The 23,428-nt window shown below is 35.9% G+C and overlaps 1 protein-coding gene across 5 annotated transcripts in view; it reads right to left on the bottom strand.

Moving 5' to 3' along the window:
• HLTF (helicase like transcription factor) overlaps positions 1-23,189 on the bottom strand; it is a 55,658-nt gene extending 32,469 nt beyond the window's left edge. For 3 of the 5 annotated variants that reach the window (XM_087430408.1, XM_087430409.1, XM_087430410.1), the window contains exons 1-8: positions 22,294-22,418; positions 21,701-21,908; positions 14,081-14,247; positions 12,795-12,928; positions 11,771-11,868; positions 10,394-10,468; positions 9,772-9,963; positions 7,040-7,135 (exon numbers count right to left, since the gene is read on the bottom strand). In XM_087430408.1, the coding sequence (XP_087286534.1) occupies positions 7,040-7,135; positions 9,772-9,963; positions 10,394-10,468; positions 11,771-11,868; positions 12,795-12,928; positions 14,081-14,247; positions 21,701-21,908; positions 22,294-22,403 (1,080 nt within the window). In that variant the 5' untranslated portion in view covers positions 22,404-22,418. Of the gene's footprint in view, positions 1-7,039; positions 7,136-9,771; positions 9,964-10,393; positions 10,469-11,770; positions 11,869-12,794; positions 12,929-14,080; positions 14,248-21,700; positions 21,909-22,293; positions 22,419-22,962 lie in introns of those variants that run through there. The other 2 variants (XM_087430411.1, XM_014788925.2) reach the window with 1 other exon arrangement.
• Between the last annotated feature and the right edge of the window lie 239 nt (positions 23,190-23,428).

Raw genomic sequence — 23,428 nt, 5'->3', positions numbered from 1 at the left:
AGGCGTCCCACACTGTTGTGGGAGACCGGAGACACCGTTTTCACTACACCATCCTTACCACCTGTGCAACAAAGGTCTTTACTTTCTCTGAATATCTTTGGGAGTGAATTCTGTGGATCACGGGGGCTACATCATCTGCACCCTCACCAGGGACGTCTCTTGTGTCCATGGTAGATTTATTCTAAGCGTGGAAAGTTACCTCCAGGTCTTTCCTTAAAAAGGCTTATTGGTTCGAGTCACTATTGGAATAAATATACAAATGAAGATCCTACTCGTCAATGGCCAGACGACGGATCCTTTGAATTGGGAAAACTTCTAAATTGGGAAAAAAAAATGTTTTGAGAGCTCTCACATAATTATTTATTTGGTACCTAAGAAAAGGCCAGAAAAAGGAAGGGAAAAATTTAAATAGCCTTCAGACCTTGACTCAGGTTACAATTGAATTGAGAACATGTAAAAGTGTAAGTGTTGATAAGATTATAAAGGTTGGAATGTTTGAGCTAATTTTATACAAAGAGGTTACATCAACTTTGCCTGAGTATGTTTTAAAATGTCTGACTGGGAATGCTTCTCTTGTCCAAAATTAGAAGACCAAGACCTATTGATAAAAATCTTAATGATAATTATGTTTAAAGGTATAAGAGGTGATGAAATTTACATAAAACTTCGTAGAAAAAAAAACTGATGTTATTTCTATTACAGAACTGGTTAACAAAAATAGTAATTTAAATGATGGCTAATTTTATCTGAAGTCTTATGAAGTCTTGTAGGCAATCTAAATAATTATTGGGAATAAGTAACTAAATAGTTGTGAAAAAGATGAATGTTAGATGAACTTTAAACAATAATTATGTGTTATGGTGGTTACAGCTTCCAAACTCTTTTTGGTGACCTAAAACTTGAGAGTTTTGCTAAGTTTTATGATAAAAATTCTCTGAGTATCATCATTTCCAAATAAGATAAGATATTAGACACTGATTGCTAAATGTACATTTGTCTACTTTTGGCTTTTCATTACAGGAAAACTAAAAGGTGTTTTGGGTCTATTGGTAAACATGTGTTTTATTAAAAGATTGTACTATAAAGTAATGTGTTTCTAGAAGTTATGAAGTGTTTATAAATTTTCCAAGCCACAAGATACTAATGTAAATGAAAGTTTATAATTGTTTACTTAGTTTTTACTTACAAATTAAGATTTCTAAAGGTTAAAATTTCTAATTAATATATGTGATTAAAGCTACTAAATATTAAGAAAAATATGTCTGTGTACAGGGAAAGTAAAATAAATAAAGAAAAAACAAAGAATGGAAATATTTTGTTTGATTGATTAAGAAAGATAAATTTGTCCTCAAGTACTAGAAGGGAAAAGAAAGACATGAGACAAATTCTGAATATAAAAAGAAAGTTATAGAAGGTTTGTGGAAGAGGAATTCTGGAAAAGGTGTTTTTACATGGTCAAGTTGGCTAAGATTGAAATGAATTTAATTAAGTAAATGAGTTTTAATAGCAGAAGTAAGCTGGTGCAAAATTGAAATTTCTCGTAAAAGGATAATTTGCTTAAACTTGATAAAGAGGTTATAAAAGATTTTTCTTTACCTTTGAGTAAGTCTACCAAAAAAAAAAAAAAAAAAAAACTGTTAAAATAATTTCCTACATTCAAAAGACTGAGGTCTCTCTATTAAGACTTTTGGACTGTTGGGCCGGCCCCGTGGCTTAGCGGTTAAGTGTGCGCACTCCGCTACTGGCGCCCGGGGTTCGGATCCCGGGCGTGCACCGACGCACCGCTTCCCCAGCCATGCTGAGGCCACGTCCCACATACAGCAACTAGAAGGATGTGCAGCTATGACATACAACTATCTACTGGGGCTTTGGGGGAAAAAAATAAATAAATAAAATTATAAAAAAAAAAAAAAAAGACTTTTGGACTGTTAATGCTCTGTTTGCTTTGATTGTTTATATTTTTGACAAGCTCCCCCAAAATTCATATCTTAAAGTCTTTTTTTAACTTTTATTTCTTTGGGAATTTTCAAAGGGCCCTGGAACTTCTCAAAGAAATTTGCTCTCTTCCTATAAGGAGGAAGATACTAAACTTATTAGGCTTATTCAAATGTTCAATTACATGGAAAGCATTGTCAGACCAGTGATGATAAGCCTGCTTAGGTGCTATTATGTGGGCAAATGTTATTGACATAGGTGTTTTAAAATTGTATAACATTACTGAAATTCTGATCTGTCCTGGTTATCAGTCATAATTCTGGTTATTATTATTTTAAAGTGTTGTATGTCACAAAATTAACCAAATTTCCTTGTCAATTGCCATTTTGAGGTCTTGTTGTTTATAGACTTATTTCTTTGCTCTAATGCTTTTGCAAAATATGTTTCAACTTCAGAAAAATTCATGGAAAGGACTCTGATATTTACACTGGAATACAGGTTTCTGACAAACTTTCTGATCATAAAACTGAACTTGGTAAAAAAAAAAAATTACAGAAATCTGATGGAGAAACTGACTTCATGAAGCTGCTAACAAAAAGATTGGGATCAAAAATGGATTATACAGGACTGAATGAACTGATAAGGATGATTATAATTTTTATGATTTTTCGTTTGAAGTATTGCTGAATTTTTAATGTTTTGTTTTTTTCAGATTTAAAGAAAACTTTTTCTCTTTTCTCCTGAGCTAGCTATGACTTATAGCAATTTGGTAAATGATACTTTTGTAAGTAAAATTGAAATATTTATCTTTTTCTCTCTACCTGATCCCTCGAATTTAGAAACTCTTAGTAAGTGAATATTGTTGTTTTCATGGCAATATAGTTATCTGCATAAGTTCAATAAGAATCTGTTCTCCTTATAACAGGACACAACTGGAAACACTGGTTATATTACCAAGGTTGTGACTGGAACATCATATTTGTGATATAACCATACAGCTTTTGAGGAATGAAGATTGGACTTTATGGAATAAAGCCACGTGGAAATATTGGCCTGGTACCATGTGTTCCAAGCAGCACTTAGCAGGATAAGTAAAGAATGTCACTTATCTGGCAGGTACAAGGAATCTTGAAATATTTTGGGGAAACCTCGGAATAGAGGAATTCACCCAAATCTATAGGTATTGCAGGCAAAGTCTGATGACAAAATCCTTGGCTTGGCTTTCCTGGCCTCGAGAGACCTTTAAAGTTCAATGTGAGATTCCTTATAAAAAGTTCCAGCAAAGCAGATTTAAAAGAGCCTAAGTGATCAACTGCTATTCTTGCTGTACTTATGTAAATAATTGAGCCAACTCTATTGGAACTAGACTTATTTTGCAAACTAGTTTTAATTTTGCTATCTTAATAAAAATGAGGGTGATTTTAGAGAGAAAAATTATATTTCAGTAAAAACTATTTCAGTATAAGTTTGCGGATATTAGATCCTAGTTTTGCTGTCTTTTGAGGTTTTTGTTTTATATCTGTTGACTGGACTGGATCCTGATTTCTTCTAGTCTCCTGAAATATCTGGCTACAGATGTCCAAACTAACGTTTTTGATTTTTTCCATCATTTTCATTTGAAATCACTGAGAACTGAACCTGCCCTTTTTCCTGAAGCCTTACAAACTGAAGCTGATGAACTTGATATAAACTTAAGAGATGACCTGACGACACCATCAGAGACATTTTAAACTGCAAAAGATACTTTGACGCTGACATCTAAAATTCTTCTTCACTGGCTGTCCTCTGAACTCAAAAACTGGTTTACAATTTGCTCCAACCATTAACCTTGTTTTTCTTTTGTTTACATACAAACGCTTCTATTAAATACTTGATTGCTTGCTTCCACAATATAAAGCCTAACCTTGAGAGCCCACCTGCATCACCACCTTCTAAAATGAACTTAATTAAACTGATCTATTATCAGGACTAAGAAATGTGTTCAGTGAGATGAAAAAATCTACCAACTCAGCTTCTAGACTATGAAACTTCTTTAAGTTTCAAAAGGACTGTGAAACTTTTAGTTTCAAAGGCGGGACTGTGGGAGATCAAGATTTGGCCACCCTAAAATATATCTCTTTACCTTGATTGTTTTCTCTGAGGGACATTTGACCTCCCCCACTAACTACCTAAAGAATTTGACATGGTGGCTCCTTCCTGGAACAGATCTTCTATCATGATGGCTAGAAAGATAATGTAGGGTAGAGGTTATAACAGGAAAGGCACCAAGCCCCTTTTATCAAAAACTTTGTCTCTCCCTGACCACATTATCTATAGATGACCCTGAAAAGAATTGTCCTCCTGCCCTCTGAAGTCCCAGGCCACTACCCAACCCCAACACGTTCCTCGCCTTTAGCTGCAATACTTAAGCAAGCAGCTTAGACAGAGGGGCGAGTTGCTCATTTCGGAGTTTCTCCCATGTATACATGTTATTAAACTTGGTATTATTTTCTCCTGCTAACCTGTCTTGTTAATTATTTGGCCAGCCAGAAGAACCTTAAGGGAAAGGGCAGAGGGAGATTCTCCCTCTTCCCCCGACACTTTCAAACCAAGAGTCCCTACTCAGTAAACAATAGATCTTTAATGAGGCTGCCATTGCCATCATTTTTCTCAGGAATTCCCAGGTGGGCAGATGCAATAGTACAAGTCCCTGAGTGCCTCCTCTTACCTATCAGGGATTTTCCTGCCAACCCTAACTTCTTCCTTTTTCCTTCATGTGTACCACTTTGTCTCAAAATATATCAATGTATATATGAATACAAAAACTTCTATGAAAAGTAAATTTTATACTTCTATGTGAAAATATTTTTAACTGAGTCTAGTAGGGCAGAGTCCTTGCAATCTTGTTTTTAATTTTTGACTTCATTCTGTAGGTAGGAATGACAAATTAAATCAGGTTTAATTAATTCTTCCAGTTTAAAAAGAAAGAGGGGTGATGACATCATAACCTCAGTGAATCAAAACATCAGAGTGGAGCTCGGAATTGGTGGGCAGGAGCAGAAAGTAAATTTTGCTGAGAATTAGGGCTAATAAAGGATATCTGATTTTAGTTTTTCTAAAAAAATAGAATTTTAGGGGCTGGCCCGGTAGCATAGTGGTTAAGCTTGCACACTCTGTTTTAGCGGCCTGGGGTTCGCAAGTTCAAAACCCGGGCGCAGACCTATGTGCTGCTCATCAAGCCATGCTGTGGTGGCATCCCATATACAAAATAGAGGAAGACGGGCACTGATGTTAGCTCAGAGCTAATCTTCCTCAGCAAGAAGAGGACTGGTAATGGATGTTGGCTCAGAGCCAGGGTTCCTCACCAAAAACCAAAAATAAAAATAGAATTTTAAACATCTTATAAAATCCCATTAAAGTTTTACTAAACATGTGGTTGAAAAGAAAATCCATCCTCTTTTAAAGGTATGAGTCTAAAAAAACAAAAAATCCAAAATGTAACATTTATAGACACATGCAAACTAGAAGAATTATTTTAGATAATTAACTTTTTAAAGCATTAGCTCCAAGAAACTGATGTTAAAACTGCTTTTCATCAAATGTTCTACCCAGTGTTCTTCAATAATTAGTACAACCATTTATATTAAACAGTGTGCAAAAAATAATATAGAAGTTTATCCACAAATAAAGGATGTCCTTTGCCATTATTCCTTTTATATTAAACAATTTTACTCAGCAAACTTTTTCTTCATCGAGTTCAAAGATAAACTTTCTACAAAGTCCAACCTACCAAATCATAGAATGCTCCAATCTAATGGAATTTAAATCAATGACATTTAACTCTGTAAACTTGGAATATCTAAATCTATTTCAAATAGTGGAACTTATGTTGTAATCAATTCTTAGTTGGAAATCACATTTTCGGCCTCAATTTCAACTAATGTAACAAACTAAATATCCTAAAACCTTCCCACTACACAACACCTTAAATGCATGGCTAATCTGGGGGGTGTGCAGGGGAAAAGCCTTACTGATAACAAACAATTTTTAAGTTGATAATTGACACTGAAGCTGTAAGTAGCCTTAGGTAGGAAGAACAGGATGTAAAGCACTGGACTATTCAAGGTAGCGAACTGAATCTCAGACAACAATAACAGAGTTAAACTCCCAATAAAAGTACAAAGAAGAAAATGCAACTAAGTGCAGAAATTAATAAAACAGAATTTCAATAAGCAGTGGCAGGAAACTGATGTGCAGCCTCTCTGAGAACTAAAATATTAGAAGAATAGCAGCATAGAAAAGTCCAAAAAAGAGATACTTGGCATACACTTTTTGCTTAGTTATCTCCTACTTTAAGTTCTTTGGACTTTCAGCTAAGAACGAAGAATAATTGTTTCATTCTAATAACATTTATTTTTCCCACAAAATTAATTCATTTTTAATTCTTAGAAATTGAATATAAATATATTATGTGTATATATTCTATATATGTAAATACATATAAATTAAGTATCAAGAAAAGTCACCCATATGCTCATCACTAGCACATAATGATCACTATTAACATTTTGGCAAATACAGTGTATGTGACAACACTTAGACTACATAAATATGTATTCACAAAATGAGGACTTAAGCTCCATACACAGATGGGTACTTGGCCTTTTGTTTTTTTTACTAAAACATATGGAAATAAGTATTCTTCAAAAATAGGATTTTGTAGTTGTATAATATTAAATTTTATGGCTCTATCATAATTTAACTGTTACCTTACTGAGAGGTGTTTCTTTTCTGCCTTTAAAATAATGCTGAGGGAAAAAAATCTTGTACTTTTATCTTTGGAAAAAATGCATTTCTGATAATTCCTTTAGATAGTTTCTCTGAAATAGCATTATTTAGTCAAAGATATAAACACTTTTAAGGTTCCTGATATATTACCAAATTACCCTTATGAATGTGGTATCAACTTTCACTCTGATAGCAGCAGCACGAGAGAGGCCATTCATCACATCTCTGAAAACATTAGATACTATCAATTTTTTGGCAATTACCTTTCAATGACAAAATTAAAAGGTTTTACAATAAACTAGAGACTTCAGAGAAAACACACTTACTAATACTTTACCTTTTTCAGTTGATTTTTTTTCATTCTTTCAACAGGAAGGGGTCTGCCATCATGGAAGTTGGTAAGAATTACTGCAATAGCTGTCAGAGTTTTGCCCTTTAAAATGTTTTCAAAAGACAAAAGGTCAGATTATGAAACCCAGTTGACCAGAAAACACTCCAAAACCAATTTTAAAATCAAGTAAGCAAATATCAAATAGCATTCAAGGCCACAAAAATATACTGATTATTGTATTAAATAACATAAATATTAATGAAAAGTATTTCATTGATAGGAAATGCTTTCCCAACTGCAATATTAGGAATTATTAAATGACTTACTCTATAAAATACCATAACCATCACTGAAAAATGTAATTTTCTTGAACTACTGCTGTTCTAAAATTCTACATTTAACCCCAAACTAATAACTTTATCATGAAACTACAACTATTTGCTTGCCATGTAATTCAGAGCTAATTTTAAATGATTAGTAATTCCAGCATATGCATGAGATAATCATTTTATTAAATTTCATTTAAAGACTATTCCAAGACTTAAAAGCTATAACTTTCCAATAAAGAATAAAGGACATGATATTTCTTATACATTTTTATTAAATGGAAACAAGTAATTTTTCATTATTTTCCATAGCTTAATTTATAATTAGCAACACAAAAATAAATCTCTGACAATTTTAAAGCAGTTTTCAAAGTGGGGTCCCCAAGACCCTTTCAGGTGCGTGTGCTGTCACAACTATTTTCATACTACTACAAAGACCTCATTTGTGTTGACATCTGTAGTAATGCCACAAAAGGCAACGGTAGGTAAAACTGCTGATGCCTTAGTATGAAACAAAGCAGTTGGTACTACATTATATTAGTGGTCACTGTATTCTTAACTGCCACAAACTCATAGCAAAAAACAAAATGCCCGTTTCACTTTAAGAATCTTCTGATGAAGCAGTACACATTAATTTTATTAAATCTTTCCTCGTAAGTACACACTGTTTTAATATTATATCTTTTAACAAGATGGAAAATACACAGAAAATACTTCTGTTACATACCACAATACGAGGGTTATCTAGAGAAAAATCACTTGTGAGCCTGAGCTGCAAGCTCAACTAGCTACCATGCATCACCATGCATCATCTCTTTCTCATGCATCTCCACTTTTACTTGACAGAATGACCAACAACTAGTTATTCATGACTGAGTGGCAGACATTTTCTTGAAAAATTAACAAAGTGAGGCTATCATCTTCAAGGGAAACAAATGACAGCATTTGCTGTTAATGGTAAAATTTGAGCTTTCAAGCAAAAATTAGAATAGTGGAAAACTTGTACCTGACACTATGAGCATACCAAATGTAAATGCCTTTCTAATAAGATCAGCAATAATATCAATGAATATAAATTTTTGATATTGATAATGAAATGCGTCAACATTTGGTAGACCTGTGTAACTCCATAAACCAATCTTTTCCAAATGAACAATGCCTGACATTATAAAACCATGCATGGGTAAAATATTCATTCAATGTGCAAGCAACACCAATGGATTTTAATGGAACAGCATATAAAAAGTTTACTGATATGATTTTTAAGTTCCACATTGGAACTACTAACCCTTAATAAACTAATATTTGCTTAATTTTGTTATAACAAAGAATATCTATAATTATCTAAAGAGCCTATTAAAATACTCCGCCCTTTTCCAACTACATAATCTGTCTGAGGACTAATTTTCTTTATGTACTTCAACAAAAACACCATATCACAACAGACTGAATGAAAAAGTAGCTATGAGAATTTAGTTGTCACTTATTAAGCCAAACATTAAAGAGATTTGCAGAAATGTAAAACAATGCAGGTCTTCTTGTCAAAATTGCTTTTGTTTTAGAATAGTTACTTTTCACTTAAAAATATGCTATTTGTGTTAACAAATGAGTTTATTGTTACTTTAAAATTTTTGTTTTAACGTCTAATACTATAAATAATAGATATATTAATAGATATCACCCACAAAAACAAAAGCTCTTTGGGATCCTCAATAATTTTTAGGAGTGTAAAGGGTTACTAAGAGCAAAAACTATAAAAACTGCTGGTATAAGGAGTCATAAATATATATATTTTATACTTTGCATATCACAATATTTGTGACAGAATACAAAAAATTTCACGTAACGTTGTCTTTCCTTTTTTTTGGGGGGGTGGGGGAGGCAGATTAGCCCTGAGCCAACATTCGTTGCCAATCCTCCTCTTTTTGCTTAGGAAAATTGGCCCCAGGCTCACATCCATGCCCATCTTCCTCTACTTTATAGGGAATGCCGCCACAGCATGGCTTGACAAGCAGTGCATTGGCCCACGCCCGGGATCTGAACCTGCGAACCCCAGGCCGCCAAAGCAGAGCACGCAAACTTAACTGCTACGCCACCGGGCTGGCCCGTCTTTCCTTTTTTTTAAGGAAACCCATGAAAAATAAGCTACCTTGAATTTCAAAAGAAAATTAAGAAATACATGTTTCTATCATTACCACTAATTATTTTAATTACACCTTAACCACAAACCAAAAATAAACTTGGCATTATTTTAAGTGAAAACCATAGGAAAAACTGTGATCTACATTGAAAGTGAAATCTAGTCCCAAACTGGCACCAACATATTCCCATCTCTAACTACTTCCAAATTACTTTCTACAAAATCATAATTACAAAATAAAATTCTATTAACTCAAGAAAAAAAATAATTACCAAACCCATATCATCAGCTAAAATTCCTCCATGGACATTTTCTGGTCGGTCCTTCTCAGAAAAATTTGTTATTGTATTATAGTATAAGTCACTTCGCTGTTCCCAGAACGGTGGAAGTTCTTTACTATTTTCCCGTGAAACCATCCAAGCTAGAGCTTGTTTCTGATGTGGGAGCAATGGTGTTTCAATAGCCTATAAATAAAAAGGAATGTCATAAATAGAAATCCAACAAGTCTTTTCTTTTTCCCCATGCAGAATCTGGAAAAAAGTTGATTTTGTGATTAAAAAATGTATAGATTAGGGGCTGGCCACGTGGCCTGGTGGTTCAAGTTCCTCGCGCTCCACGTCGGCAGCCCAAGTTTGCAGGTTCGGATCTCAGGCGTGGACCTACACCACCTGTCAGCCGTGCTGTGGCGGCAACTCACATACAAAATAGAGGAAGACTGGCACAGATGTTAGCTTAGGGCTAATCTTCCTCAAGCAAAAAAAAAAAAAAAAAAGAGGAAGATTGATAGCAGATGTTAGCTCAGGGCAAATCTTCCTCAGAAAAAAAAAATTTACAGATTAAACAGCATATTTTAAAATTCTAAATAGTTTCAAATAGAAAATATTGGCTCAGTACCTCAGCTGGTTCCATTTCATGAGTTTTATCATCTTCTTTTAAATCTTCAAACAATTTGTCAAATTCTGTTTTAAGCTACAACAAATAGCAACAAGAAACATGAAACAAACCAATTAAAACAATAATTACACTTAATTCAGAGATTTCAAATCATTTAGTTAACTTTTTAAAAGAGTCAAATACCAAAAGGTACATAAACTAATCCTTTCAGATCCTACACTGCTCAATGAAGGCAGAAAGAATAGGTGCTTTAGGTGTAAGAGGTAACTGCGTTACAGTCAAAAGAACACAGAATACAGAGTTTTCTAAGTCCTGGGTTTCAGTCACAGCCCTGTCACAAATAAACCTACATATAACTTTGGGCAAGACACTTAACCTTTATGGCCCTGTATTTTATTCCTGTAAAATGAAAGGGATGAACTAGATGTAGCATGTCTCTAACGTTCCTCCTGTCATTGAAATTCTGTGATTCTATTAGTTGTATTCAAACCATTCTGGCAGATCCTACCAAGTACATAAGACTTACTTTCAAGTCAGTGACATTTAATTTATTATTACGGCAATAAAGAACTTGCTATGTGCTACAAAATATTAGATTGACCTCGATCTTATGCTAATATAGTTGGTTCTTTAAATTGATCCAGTCCAATTTTATAGCAATATATATGTGTTATAATTACTTTTGTAAATTAGCATGAGTACACAGCACTAGCCCAGAAGAAATCATGCCAAGTCTAAAAAGTTAGGAGAGGCAAGCTGGGATTTACCCACCATACACAGGCTCCAGTCCTAACAACGAGCAGGGAAAATATAGTAACTACAATTAGAATATAAAAAAAGGCTAATAATGATGAGTAGAAAAAAAAAGTTTTTTGATGTGATTTGTAAACTGATCTGCATCAATTTATTTTATATCCATTTTTTTCAAACTAACTCAGCATAACAGCATCTTGGATTACAAATTAGACAAAGTAAGAGCTAGACTAATACCCAGGATTTGGAATTAATTTTTTTAGCCCTGCATTTGCAACCTTACTGAACAAAGCAGTAAGTTTCAAGCTTCAATTTCTTTTAAATTAATATCCAGACACTAAAAAACTTTCAAATAATACAAAAACATTAAAACACCCCACGTGTATACAGCAATGTGTGTGCTGTAATGTATGTATAAATCTGTGTGCATGGATATATTCCTTATCACTGCTTTCTTTTTACATAAATGTTTGCAATATATATTCTATTTATTCTACGTTTCATAACTTAACAATATCTCTGAAGATCACTAATACCAGCACATACATATTTATCTTATTCTCTTAAACACCAATCTTCAACATTTAAAATTCACTTTTAGATTACAATAAAAGAGAAGCACACCTGTTCTGTTGTCATCTGTACTGCAGCATGAACTGGCATATTATAGCTTGGTCCAGCTCTTCCAGAGCCCCAACCACTTTCCAAACTGAATCCTAAAGCTATAATTTACAAAAATGAAAATAATAAAATCACCAAATGAAATAAATTATCTTTTAGTTAATTAGCTTTTAAAACTTCTATAATAAGCTGTACTAAAAATTCCCTTCATATACTTAAAAATTTTTTTAAAGCCAAATCCTAAGTCATTCAAAAAACACACTTCATATTAAAATAATTCCACATTATTTCAACAAACTCTTGCCAAACAAATAATACTTTTTCATCCCCTACTGGGAGATTCTTTTGTCTATAATTTATCAAAGAGAATGTTTAAAATCAGGGATTTCCAGATATCATCACTAGGGGAAATTAGCAGAGCGAATACAGGACCTCCTTGAACATTTTGTGTGTGTGTGTGTGTGTGTGTCTGTGTGTCTGTGTGTGTGTGTGTGCATGCATACAATCTCCTATGAATCTAGTTATTTCAAAAGAAAAAGAAAAAAAATTCAGGATTTCCTTAAAAAGACTCCTAAACAAAGTTATAACTTGGAGACTTCAGCAAAATTTTGTTTAGCCAACCAAACTCAAAGTATCACTTAAGAGAATAAACGTGGGCCGGCCCCGTGGCTTAGCGGTTAAGTGCACGCGCTCCGCTACTGGCGGCCCGGGTTTGGATCCCTGGCGCGCACGGACGCACCGCTTCTCGGGCCATGCTGAGGCTGCGTCCCACATACAGCAACTAGAAGGATGTGCAATTATGACATACAACTATCTACTGGGGCTTTGGGGGGGGGAAAAAAAGGAGGAGGATTGGCAATAGATGTTAGCTCAGAGCTGGTATTCCTCAGCAAAAAGAGGAGGATTAGCAAGGACGTTAGCTCAGGGCTGATCTTCCTAACAAAAAAAAAAAAAAAAGAGAATAAATGTTTTACTATTCATGCATATAACAATATCAAAATAATAGTAGGTTAAACCCTAAACTTACTTTTTGGTGCAGGACCCAATTTAAATCCATGTTTCTTCAACTGATCTAAAACCGCTTTTCTATTTTCTTCTTTACCCCAAAAAGTCATATGCAGAGGCATGGTAAAAGAATTGTTTGCACCAAAAGGAACTACCCTATTATATTTAAGAAGAAAAAAAGGGAAATTAGAAGTGTTATTTTTTTACTCCGATTAAGAATCTGACTGTTAACTGTTCTAAGTGTCACATTCAAATTTTGCATGGAAGTAAAATAGGAAGGAAGTAGTTGGGCAGACTCGAAAGACAGAGAATAGGATCAACAACAATCAGAAGAAAACAGTGGTTTTTAGGAATAGAATGCCAAAAGAAACCGAGAAGATGGGATAAAGCAGTGTTTAAATATAAGGATAGCATATAACCAAGATTGTACGATACATAAAACAGTATGTTTAATAGATAGGTAGAGCTTTCACCAACAGAACCACTAAGGGTAGCAACCCATTCTGGGAGAATGGGAAATGATTTCCAAGAACTATTTCTGATTCAGGATTCACTAAAAGTTTATTCTCAATATCTGAAAAACTTGATGATCTGAGAAAGGAGAAAACACTACTGAGCATTTATCTTCCAAACTCACCTTTTCGTATTCTAAACATTCCATACTTAAATTGAGATCACAAACACAAATGCCTAAAAGAGAAAAGGTCACTGAGGAGACTGGGAGTTTTAAGGGAAGAGGCGGTAGAACTAGGAGAGTATGCCCTGACTAAAACTGCTTCACTCAACTGATGTCATGTGGAAATGAGGGCCCAGCAGTACCAGACCTTCCACTTGTCAAGAGAAATCTTCTAAATAATTTTTATACTTAGAGAAAAAATTAACATGTATAAGATGTAGAATATCCAGATATTTGAATACTGGAAATAAATAAAAGAATTTTAAAAGTGTGTAGGCAAAATGAAATTCACCTATATCTGATCACAGGCTACCAGTTAACAACCTCCGATTTAAACAAACACTTCCAAACTCCCAAATCTACGCACTAAAAGGCTTTGAGGGGTAGTATGGACTTCCTAATATTTGAACCAAAATCTATTTTTCTCCATGGTAATAATTTAATAGGAAAGTGAGGATAGTTATTTGATGGCTAGGGTAGTGGAGACAGAAGAAAGGAGAATTAAAACATCTACTGAACACATATTAAACATACAGTGATAAAAGTTGTCAGGGCAACTATATAGACTTTTAGCAAATTCAAAGATCACTACAACTCACAATTATTAAAACTAAACTCTGAAAGTACATTACCCTTCAACTTGTGCCAATTTGTTGTCCATGATATAGGCCAAAGCAGCTGCTAGATCTTTCTTTACATGGCCAACCTGATTGCCATTCACATTGTTTACTTTAATTGCATTTTTATCATAGGGGTTATTGGGCTCTCGTTGTAATGCGACCATTTCATTATTATTAACCTAATAAAAATAATGAAAAGATAATATTATAAATAATAAACATACAATAATAGTTTTCTTTGTCATACTTTATCTGGGATTTCCATTCATTTTTTAATGCTTACTAAATAGCACTGCATATAAGAAATGTATATTTTCTTGGACTCGTATTTCTATAGAAATATTAAAGAATATATTTTATAATGATTCTTTTATACCATTTTTCTGATTTACATTCATTGTGAAGTTAACAAATCCTTGATATCTAAAAGATACAAACCAAACTAAATAACATTCACACTAACTAAAATTTTCAACATCATAAATTCTGAAAACAGGTAATCTTTATTGAGCGCTTACTATGTGCCAACATTGTTCTAAGTACATTACACAGATTGACTTTTTAAATTCTCACAATCCTACTGGTAGGTACTATCATTATCTCAATTTTACTGATGAAGACACTAAAGCCCAGAGAAGTTAAGTAACTTGCTCAAGGTCATAAAGCTATTAAGTAGCAGAGCTAGGATTTGAATCCAGATAGGCTGCTTCCTAAGCCTGAATTCTCCAGACTCTACAAGGGGAAAAAGGCATTAATTATAAGTCAGAATGGAACTGGAATAAGAAAATACATCCAGCATTCAACTCATGCCATTCTCTGATTCCACCTGATTAAAAATTGCCTGAGGGTGACATCATTAAAAATGGAAGAGTCAGGACTTCCAGAAAGTCTGTCCTCCATAAAAGCAATGAAAAAACTGGCAGAAATTGTCATAATCAACTTTTTCAGAACTCTGGAAACTAACCAAAGGATTGCAGAGACCCGGGGAGCGTTAATTCAAGAAAAACGACTGATTATCAGTGTCCTAATTCTATCTCCAGCTCTCAGCTACATGATAGCCTTTAAAAATAACCTGGTGGAACAGTAGCTGATAAATAATAATGTACATCTGAAATTATACAATGTTATAAACCATTATGACCTCAATAAAATAATTGGAAAAAAAATAAAATATAATAACCTGCTGAGATTCTTGGTGCAGCCTAGCAGTTACCAGAGGGAGCACAATGGAGCAGAATCATTCAAAGATTCACTTCCAAAGAACTGTCATTACTTGACCTATATAATGGTCCCTAGAAGACCCCCACTTGTAAAGCTCTGGCTGAACTTGAGGCTCTGAACAAGGAGGAAGTGAAGGCTAAGGCAGAGTTGTCAAGTGCCTGGCTAAGTGTTGAAGGAGTGCCCCAAATGCACACCGATCGCCTCAGTAAAGTCTGGGAGATTTACTGGTTCCAGTACAATCACTAGCTGACTACCAAGCTAACAAGTACTGACATCAGCGGCCACACACAACAAAGAATAGATTTTACAGAGTTAATTCAGAAAAAAATCATTTAACAACAATTACCAAAATCAGCAACAACAAACAACTCGGGGGAGGAGGAAGAATCTGATTTCTAGAGCTGCCACATTATTTAAAATGTCCACTTTTCAACAAAAACAAGAAACAAGAAAGTATGGTTCACTCATAAGAAAAAAGCTATAACATCAACTGTCCCTAAGGAAGCACAGATGTTTGACTGACTAGAAAAAGAATTTTAATTTAAATTTTAAATATGTTCAAAGACCTAAAGCAAATCATGTCTAAGGAACTAAAGGAAAGATGAGAATTACGTCTCACCAAATAAAAATTCTGAAGTCAAAAAGTACAATAACTAAAGTGAAAAATCACTAGAGAGGCTCAACAGCAGACATGAGCAGGCAGTAGGAAAAAATCAGTGAAGTTGAAGACAGGTCAATTAAGTTCTAGAATCTGAGGAACAGTTATAGAGTCAGGAACAGAAAGAAAAAAGAATGAAGAAACATGAACAGGCCTCAGAGACCTCAGGACAAGTAAAAGCATACCAACATACACATAACGAGAGTCTCATAAAGGGAGGACAAAGAGGGGTAAAAAGAATATTTGAAGAATAGCTAAAAATGTCCCATATTTGATGAAAAACATTAATCTACATATTTAAGAAGCTCAACAAACTCCAAGTAAAATAAACTCAAAAAGACCCAAATCCAAACACACCATAATCAAACTGTGGAAAGAATCTTGAAAGCAACGAGAGGCAACTCATTACATACAGGGGATCCTCAATTAGATTAACATCTGATTTCTCATCAGAAACTACGGAGGACAGAAGACAGGGGATTAGTTTTTAAAGTGCTAAAAGAAAAAAACTGAACTAAGAATTCTATATCTGGCAAACCATCCTTCAAAAATGAAGGAGAAATTAAGGCATTCCCAGAATAACAAAAACTGAGAAAGTCCATCACTAGCAGACCTGCCCTATAAGAAATATTAACGGGGGACCTTCAGGCTGAAATCAAAGGATGCTAGACAGTAACCTGAAGCTACATGAAGAAACAAAGAGTACAGGTAAAGGCAATTACATAGGTAAATATAAAAGACAGTATAAATTCTAGGGCATTGTAATTTTTTTCTCCTATCTGATTTAAAAGGACATAAAACAATCATTATAAATCTGTGTTGACGCACATACAATGTATATAAAGATGTAATTTGTATGATAACAGCACAAAGGAGTGGGGAGGAGGGGAATGGAACTATCTATAAGCAAACTTTTTGAACACTATTGAAATTAAGTTGGCACTAATCCAAACTAGATTCTTATGAATTTAGGAGGTTAACTGTAATCCTCCAGGGCAACTACTAAGAAAACAACTCAAAATATATAGTAAAAGAAACAACCAGAGAATTAAAATAGTACACTAGAAAATATCTATTTAACACAAAATAAAGCAGTAATGAAGGCCAGACCCAAGGGCCACATATTGTATGATTCCATTTATTATGAAATGTCTAGAGTAGGCATATCTATAGAAACAGAAAATAAATGAGTGGATGCCAGGGGCTGAGAGAAGGGAGTAATGAAGAATGATTATTATTAATGGGTACAAGGTTCTTTTAGGAGTGATGAAAATGTTCTGGAACTAGACAATGGGGATGGTTGCACAACTTTGTGAATATTTAAAAACCACTCAATTATACACTTTAAAATGATGCAATTTATGGTATGTGAATTATCTCAGTTTTTTTAATTGCCTGATAAAGACACAAGAAAGCTGCTTTAAACCTCTCCCAGGATCTGTCTACTGACTATGGGCCTCACCAACCAGATGAAACAGATATTTCCCTCTAGCCCTTTAGAGAAATTCTGTGAGGCATAGCTGTGTTCCCTCCCCACCCACCTCCCCTCTGCCACAGCCTAAAGCATGATCTTCTTTAAACCAGATTATGTAAATCCCAGAAACTATAAAAACCCCCCAAAAATAGGTCAAAAACTAACATTTTTTTGAACATTTTATCTCAATTAGAAAATTGTCATTAAAATAAATTATCATTTATTAAAATTAGATCATTATCATTTACTATAGATGACAGCTAATTACTAGTAGAATTTAAAATAGAATATATAGGGGCAGCCCCGTGGCTTAGCGGTTAAGTGCTCGCGCTCCACTGCTGGCGGCCCGGGGTTCGGATCCCGGGCACACACCGACGTACCGCTTCTCCGGCCATGCTGAGGCCGCGTCCCACATACAGCAACTAGAAGGATGTGCAGCTATGACATACAACTATCTACTGGGGCTTTGGGGGAAAAAAATAAATAAAAATAAAATCTTTAAAAAAAAATAATAAATAAATAAATAAAATAAAATAGAATATATACAGGCCAAAATGTTGGAGACTATAAAAACAAAGAAAACATGGTCCAAGCAGCAAGACAAAAAGGGCATTAAAAAACACAAAGGTTAAGACAACAATAAAAAGACAGAATTAGAACTAATTATAACAGTATGTTTAGAATAGAAAAAAATAATCTACTTTATTATAAAATAAAGACTTTGATGGGTCAAGAAATAAAAATTTTAACCATAAGCTTAGAGAACATATTAAAAAAAAAAAAGTTAAAAATTAACAATGCCAATATTATAGAACCAAACTTAAGAGACATAGCCAATGCAGCACTTTGAAGAATGTTTACACAATTAAAAGCTTTTATTATTAAGATTAAGTGTTCAAACCAAGAATCCAAAAATAAAATGAATCTAAGGAAAATAGGATAACAGATTATAAAAATCAATGAACAAAGAAAAATAATAATCATAAAAAATCCAAGACAGTGGCCAGCCCCGGTGGCCTAGTGGTTATGTTCAGTACACTCCGCTTTGGGGGCCCAGGTTCAGTTCCCGGGTGCGGACCTATGCCACTCATCTCAGTGGCCATGCTGTGGTGGCGGGTCACATACAAAACAGAAGAAGACTGGCAACAGATGTTAGCTCAGGGCCAATCTTCCTCAGCAAAAAAATAAAAAATCCAGGACAAGTTACTTGAAAAGATGAAACAGATAAATCTCTATCCAGGTTAAATATAAAAGAATAGACACAAATATATAATACAAAGAATGAAAACTGGAATATAACCATAAACACAGTTAAAGTATTTTTTTAAGTATAAATGATTACTATGTATAACTTCATGGCAATAAATTTGAAAATCTAAATGAATTGGATACTTTTCTTTAAAAATATAAATTGCCAAAAGTGACTCAAGAATTATCTGTATTATGCTGAGTTTGAATGAAACCAGATTTAAAAAGTAACCATATGAGTCAATGTATACGAAGCTCTAGAACAGGCTAAACTAATCTATAGTGACAGAAATCAGATTGGTGGTTGTTAGGACAGGGGCAGGGTGGAACGAATGCAACAGGATACAAGAGAACTTTCAGGGATGATGGAAATGATCTATAACTTGATTGGAGTGGTGATTATCAGGTATATATCTTTGTCAAAACTCTTAAAATCATATACTTAAAATGTGAGCACTTTACCATATGTAAACCACATCTCAACAAAGCTGAAAAAAGTTGAAATAAGTAGTAGTATGACAAACACCTCAATTTTTATAACAATATTTTTTCATAAGTGATCAACTCCAAAATGTCCATCAATAAGAAAATTAAAAATATGATATAGATTTGTACTGACAAGAAAACATACTCCTAATATTTTAGTGAGAGAAAAAAAGGCGATCACTATAATAGGCATAATATGATCTCATTTTTATGAATACATAATATGATTTCAATTTACATGCATCTATTCACAGAGTAAAGTGTGGAAGGCATAACAAAGTGAATAAGTTATGGTCCTGGATGGCACTTTAGGGAGATTTAATGCTTCTTCTTAGCCATTTTAACATAAAGAACAGATATTACTTAGAAAATAAATAATAGACATTTTGAAAAATTAAAAAATTAAGTGAGATTACCTTTAATCAGCCCACCAAATTTTTGTTTAGCTTACCAGTGTCATAGATATTAGTTTAAGATCAACAAATAGTGATTGTTCTAAGCTCAATAACAACCATAATCTACTATTTCACAATAGCTTAAAATAATTTAGAAAACAATGTAAGTTTTGAAAAAACTGCACAAATCAGAAATACAAAAGCTCAGAGATGGACACAGGAGCTAGAGAACAGATGGATATGAAATAAGAACCAATAGATTTCAGGAAAAAATTAGAAAAGAAAAACAATTTCAGAATTAAAAACTAAAGTAGAAAGAACAAAAAAGTGAACAGACCTTGTGAAAAACATGGTAAGGGAAACAAATGACGAAAAATACAGAAGTGAAAAAAATATGATAAAAAGGATTTCAGAGGAAGTAACAGACATATACATACAGCATACGTATGTGCAGAGAAGATCTAATATAGAGAGAATAGAATGGAGTCCCTGAAGAAGAAAAACAAGCTTTGGACCAAAGCAAACATTTAAAACTATAATTAAAGAAAACTTTCTGAAATAGAAGAAAATAAAGTTACATAACAGTCAATACTAAGATGTACACTAATGAAACTATTGGACTTTCAAGATAAGGAAAAATATCCTTTACTCATCTAGGCAAAAAAATTCCAATTCACTTATATGGGAGAGAAATCATATTGGCATCAGAATTCTTACCAGCAACATCAAGATATCATGTAGAGAAAATATGGTCAAGGATTTTATATTCAGCCAAATCGCCCTTCAAGTATAAACATCACAATTAGAAACATACAAAAGCTCAGGAAATATTGTGCCTTCCTAAGGAATCTCCTAGACAACACATTTCAGACAATCACAAAATGATCTGAGAAGCTCCAATACAAAGAAAATAGAGGAGAACGAAAGACTAAACAAATTCAGATCGTGAAATTCTTTCCCAAGGAATCTCCTGCTTCAGACAACCAAAACATGATTTGAGAAGCTTCAACATGAGAATAATATGGGGGAATGGAAGAACTGACAAATCCAGAACTTCCCATCAAACAACAGATGTAGTTTCTGGAACAAATCAATGACATGAAACAAGCAGGGGAGCGGGTGACTTGTGGAATGTAACATCTAAAGGTAATACATGAACTCTGTTTTGATCCTGATTCGAAAAAAAATGAACTATAAAAAGATATTTTTAAACAATCAAGAAAACTGATTATGGATTAGCTATTAGATTTAATAAGGAATTATTACTAATTTTAAGTATGAAAATTACATGTAAAAATGTTTGAAATTTTTTAGAGATACATACTGAATGACATGGGTATAAAGTGATACGGTCAGGATTTTTAGAACAAAAGAAAAAGTGATGAAGCAAACGCACAAAAACTTGTTAACTGCTGAATCTGGATCATAGGTATATGGGAGTTTACTGTATTATTCTACTCATGTATGTTTGAAATTTTTCATAATAAATTAAAAAAATAAAACTAGAGGTATATGATCCAGATACACAGAGGCATACTAGACAACCATACAAAGACAACTATTGATCAGGTCTCTCAGTCTCTAGGTCTCTCTCATGCACACACACACACCGCAGAGAATATACATAGAGAAAGATAGGAAGAAAAACTGCAAGACAGGTAGTCTTACTACAGAAAAAAAAAAGGACCTAAAAATAGACAATTCTCTTATCTAATAGGAGTTGACCTCCTAAATTAAAAATACTAAAGTGTAGAAATGTGCTGAGGGGTAGAAGAGGAGACAGCAACAGACTGACTTGGAAGTTATTTTGCAAATGTACCAGTCTCTGTGCTTTCTGGGCAACTCATTTAACCCGCCTGAGCTTTAGTTCTTCAGGTACAGGAGGGGGATAGCAGACGTCCTAATCTACCTCAGCGTCACTGCAGTGATCTAATGAGACCATACAGGAAAAAGTGCTTTGCATATTGTAAGCATGATGTAAACATAAAAGAATATCAGTCATTAGGTGTCTGTTTCCTCTTGCCCAGATGTATCTCAATTACTTAAAGTAAAATAAATATTAACTGCACATGTTATCTTCTAATTCTTATTTTCTAGGCTAATATCATAAACACATCACATTTTAACTTAACATCTAATGTCATACTCACTACTCCTGTGTAATAGCGTAGTCCAACTACATGACCTCGCAGAGTTCCAAATAAAACTGAATCGAGCTCTTCATCACTAGTCAGGAAGTCATCTGGAGGAATAATATCTTGGAATTCAAAACGGGGAAAGAAAGTTGGATATGACAGGCGTGGAAAATTTCCGGGGACTCCATATTGGACAGTCTGCAAGTACTTCCAAACAGGATCTCTGTCAAAAAAAAAACAAAAAAGGACACACTAAAATAACACGATATTTAACCAAATTTTTCTCAAAGACCATACCATACTTATCGGCCAATTATCTTACCACACTTTATGTCAACAAATTACACCTTACGTGGGAACCGCTGCATCGAGGCTTACAGCGAGTTATCCCGGTGAAAGCGCGAACTGGAGCGAGCGGAGGGTTTCTAGGAGCCCCACCCGTTCAGCGACGCCTCTGCACCCACGGGGATTCAAAACGAGAACCCCAGCAAGGGTTCCCAAGTCTCTCTCCTAGCGACGATCGTCTACCGAAGCTGAGACGTACGCGACGTCTGCAACTTCAGTTACACGCCAAAACGTCACGAGGGGCTGCGCGAGAAGAGACTTACAAATGCAGGACCACTTTCACACCTGCAGCCGAGCCCGTCCCTGCTGACGACACAGCCAGCACCCACGGCGGCGATTCCCTCCGAGCAGCACGGTCGTTCCACTCACGCATCCCACCACCGCACCGAGCGAAGTCGTCCCCAAGCCCCCCACCCGCGCCCGTTTAAGGAGAACTGCAATCCCGCTGCGGACAACGGTCTCAGGAACGGGCAGGCGAGCCAATCTGGACCCCGAAAAGTCCGGGGTCGCTTCCGCCCCCTCGGAACCGAGAGAAGCTGTTCCCCCCCGTCGCGCGCCCCTCTCCGGCTCCTCCGCAAACACCCCCCCGCACGTCCGAGCGCGCGCACGACCGGCCGCCAGCGGGGAAGGGGCCAGCCCCCGGCCCTCTACCGGGCCAGCGCCCAGCGCACGGGCATCCGCCGGCCGCTCGTCGCATAAGGCGCAGGTGGAGACGCGGCTGAGGGGCCCAGGCCCCGCCCCTGACTGACCTCCCCACGGCCCCGCACCGGCCGCCGAGGAGCCTCCCCTCGCCAGCCCACACTCGGCTGCTCTCGCTCCCGCGGCTGCGAGCCCCAGCAGCACCGGGCCGCGGAGCGAACGCGGGGAAGGTCAGGTTCGTGTGGGGACGCCGCCGGGCCGTTACCCTCGGCGCCCCACCCCGCCCCCTTCACCTCTTGAACATCCAGGAGGACATGGCGCTGCGTGGGTGACGAGGACAACGCCGGGGCGCCCGCGATCGTTCTCGAGCCGCCTCGACACGCCTCCTTCCAGGCCTAGCGGGCGAGAAGCCGAGGACCGGTTTGGGGCGCCGGAGGATGGACGAGCTAGCGGGAGGCGAGACGCCACGAGCCCAGTCAGACGTCGACGCCGTCTCCTTCCAGCAACAATCTGAGAGCCCAGCGGCGCTTTGTGACTGGCACGGGGGACGTCCAATCGCGAGGAGGGAACCTACGGAGACGAACCAATCAGAGCACGGAACGGAGGGCAACTCCGCCCCGCGCACACATTCAAAGACCGTGGGGGGTCCCGGCTGCACCGGCGGTTCCATCCGGGTTCTTCCCCGCCCCCAAGATGGGCGCGCGGGAAAGGCGCGGGACTGCGGGGGTGCGAGCCCTGCGCCCGCGGTGTCCGCGTGTT

Source organism: Ceratotherium simum, chromosome 5, assembly GCF_057802395.1.
Source record: "Ceratotherium simum simum isolate JZ-2026a chromosome 5, ASM5780239v1, whole genome shotgun sequence".
In the NCBI taxonomy this organism is placed as follows: Eukaryota; Metazoa; Chordata; class Mammalia; order Perissodactyla; family Rhinocerotidae; genus Ceratotherium; species Ceratotherium simum.
This window is presented reverse-complemented; position numbering and strand designations above follow the sequence as displayed.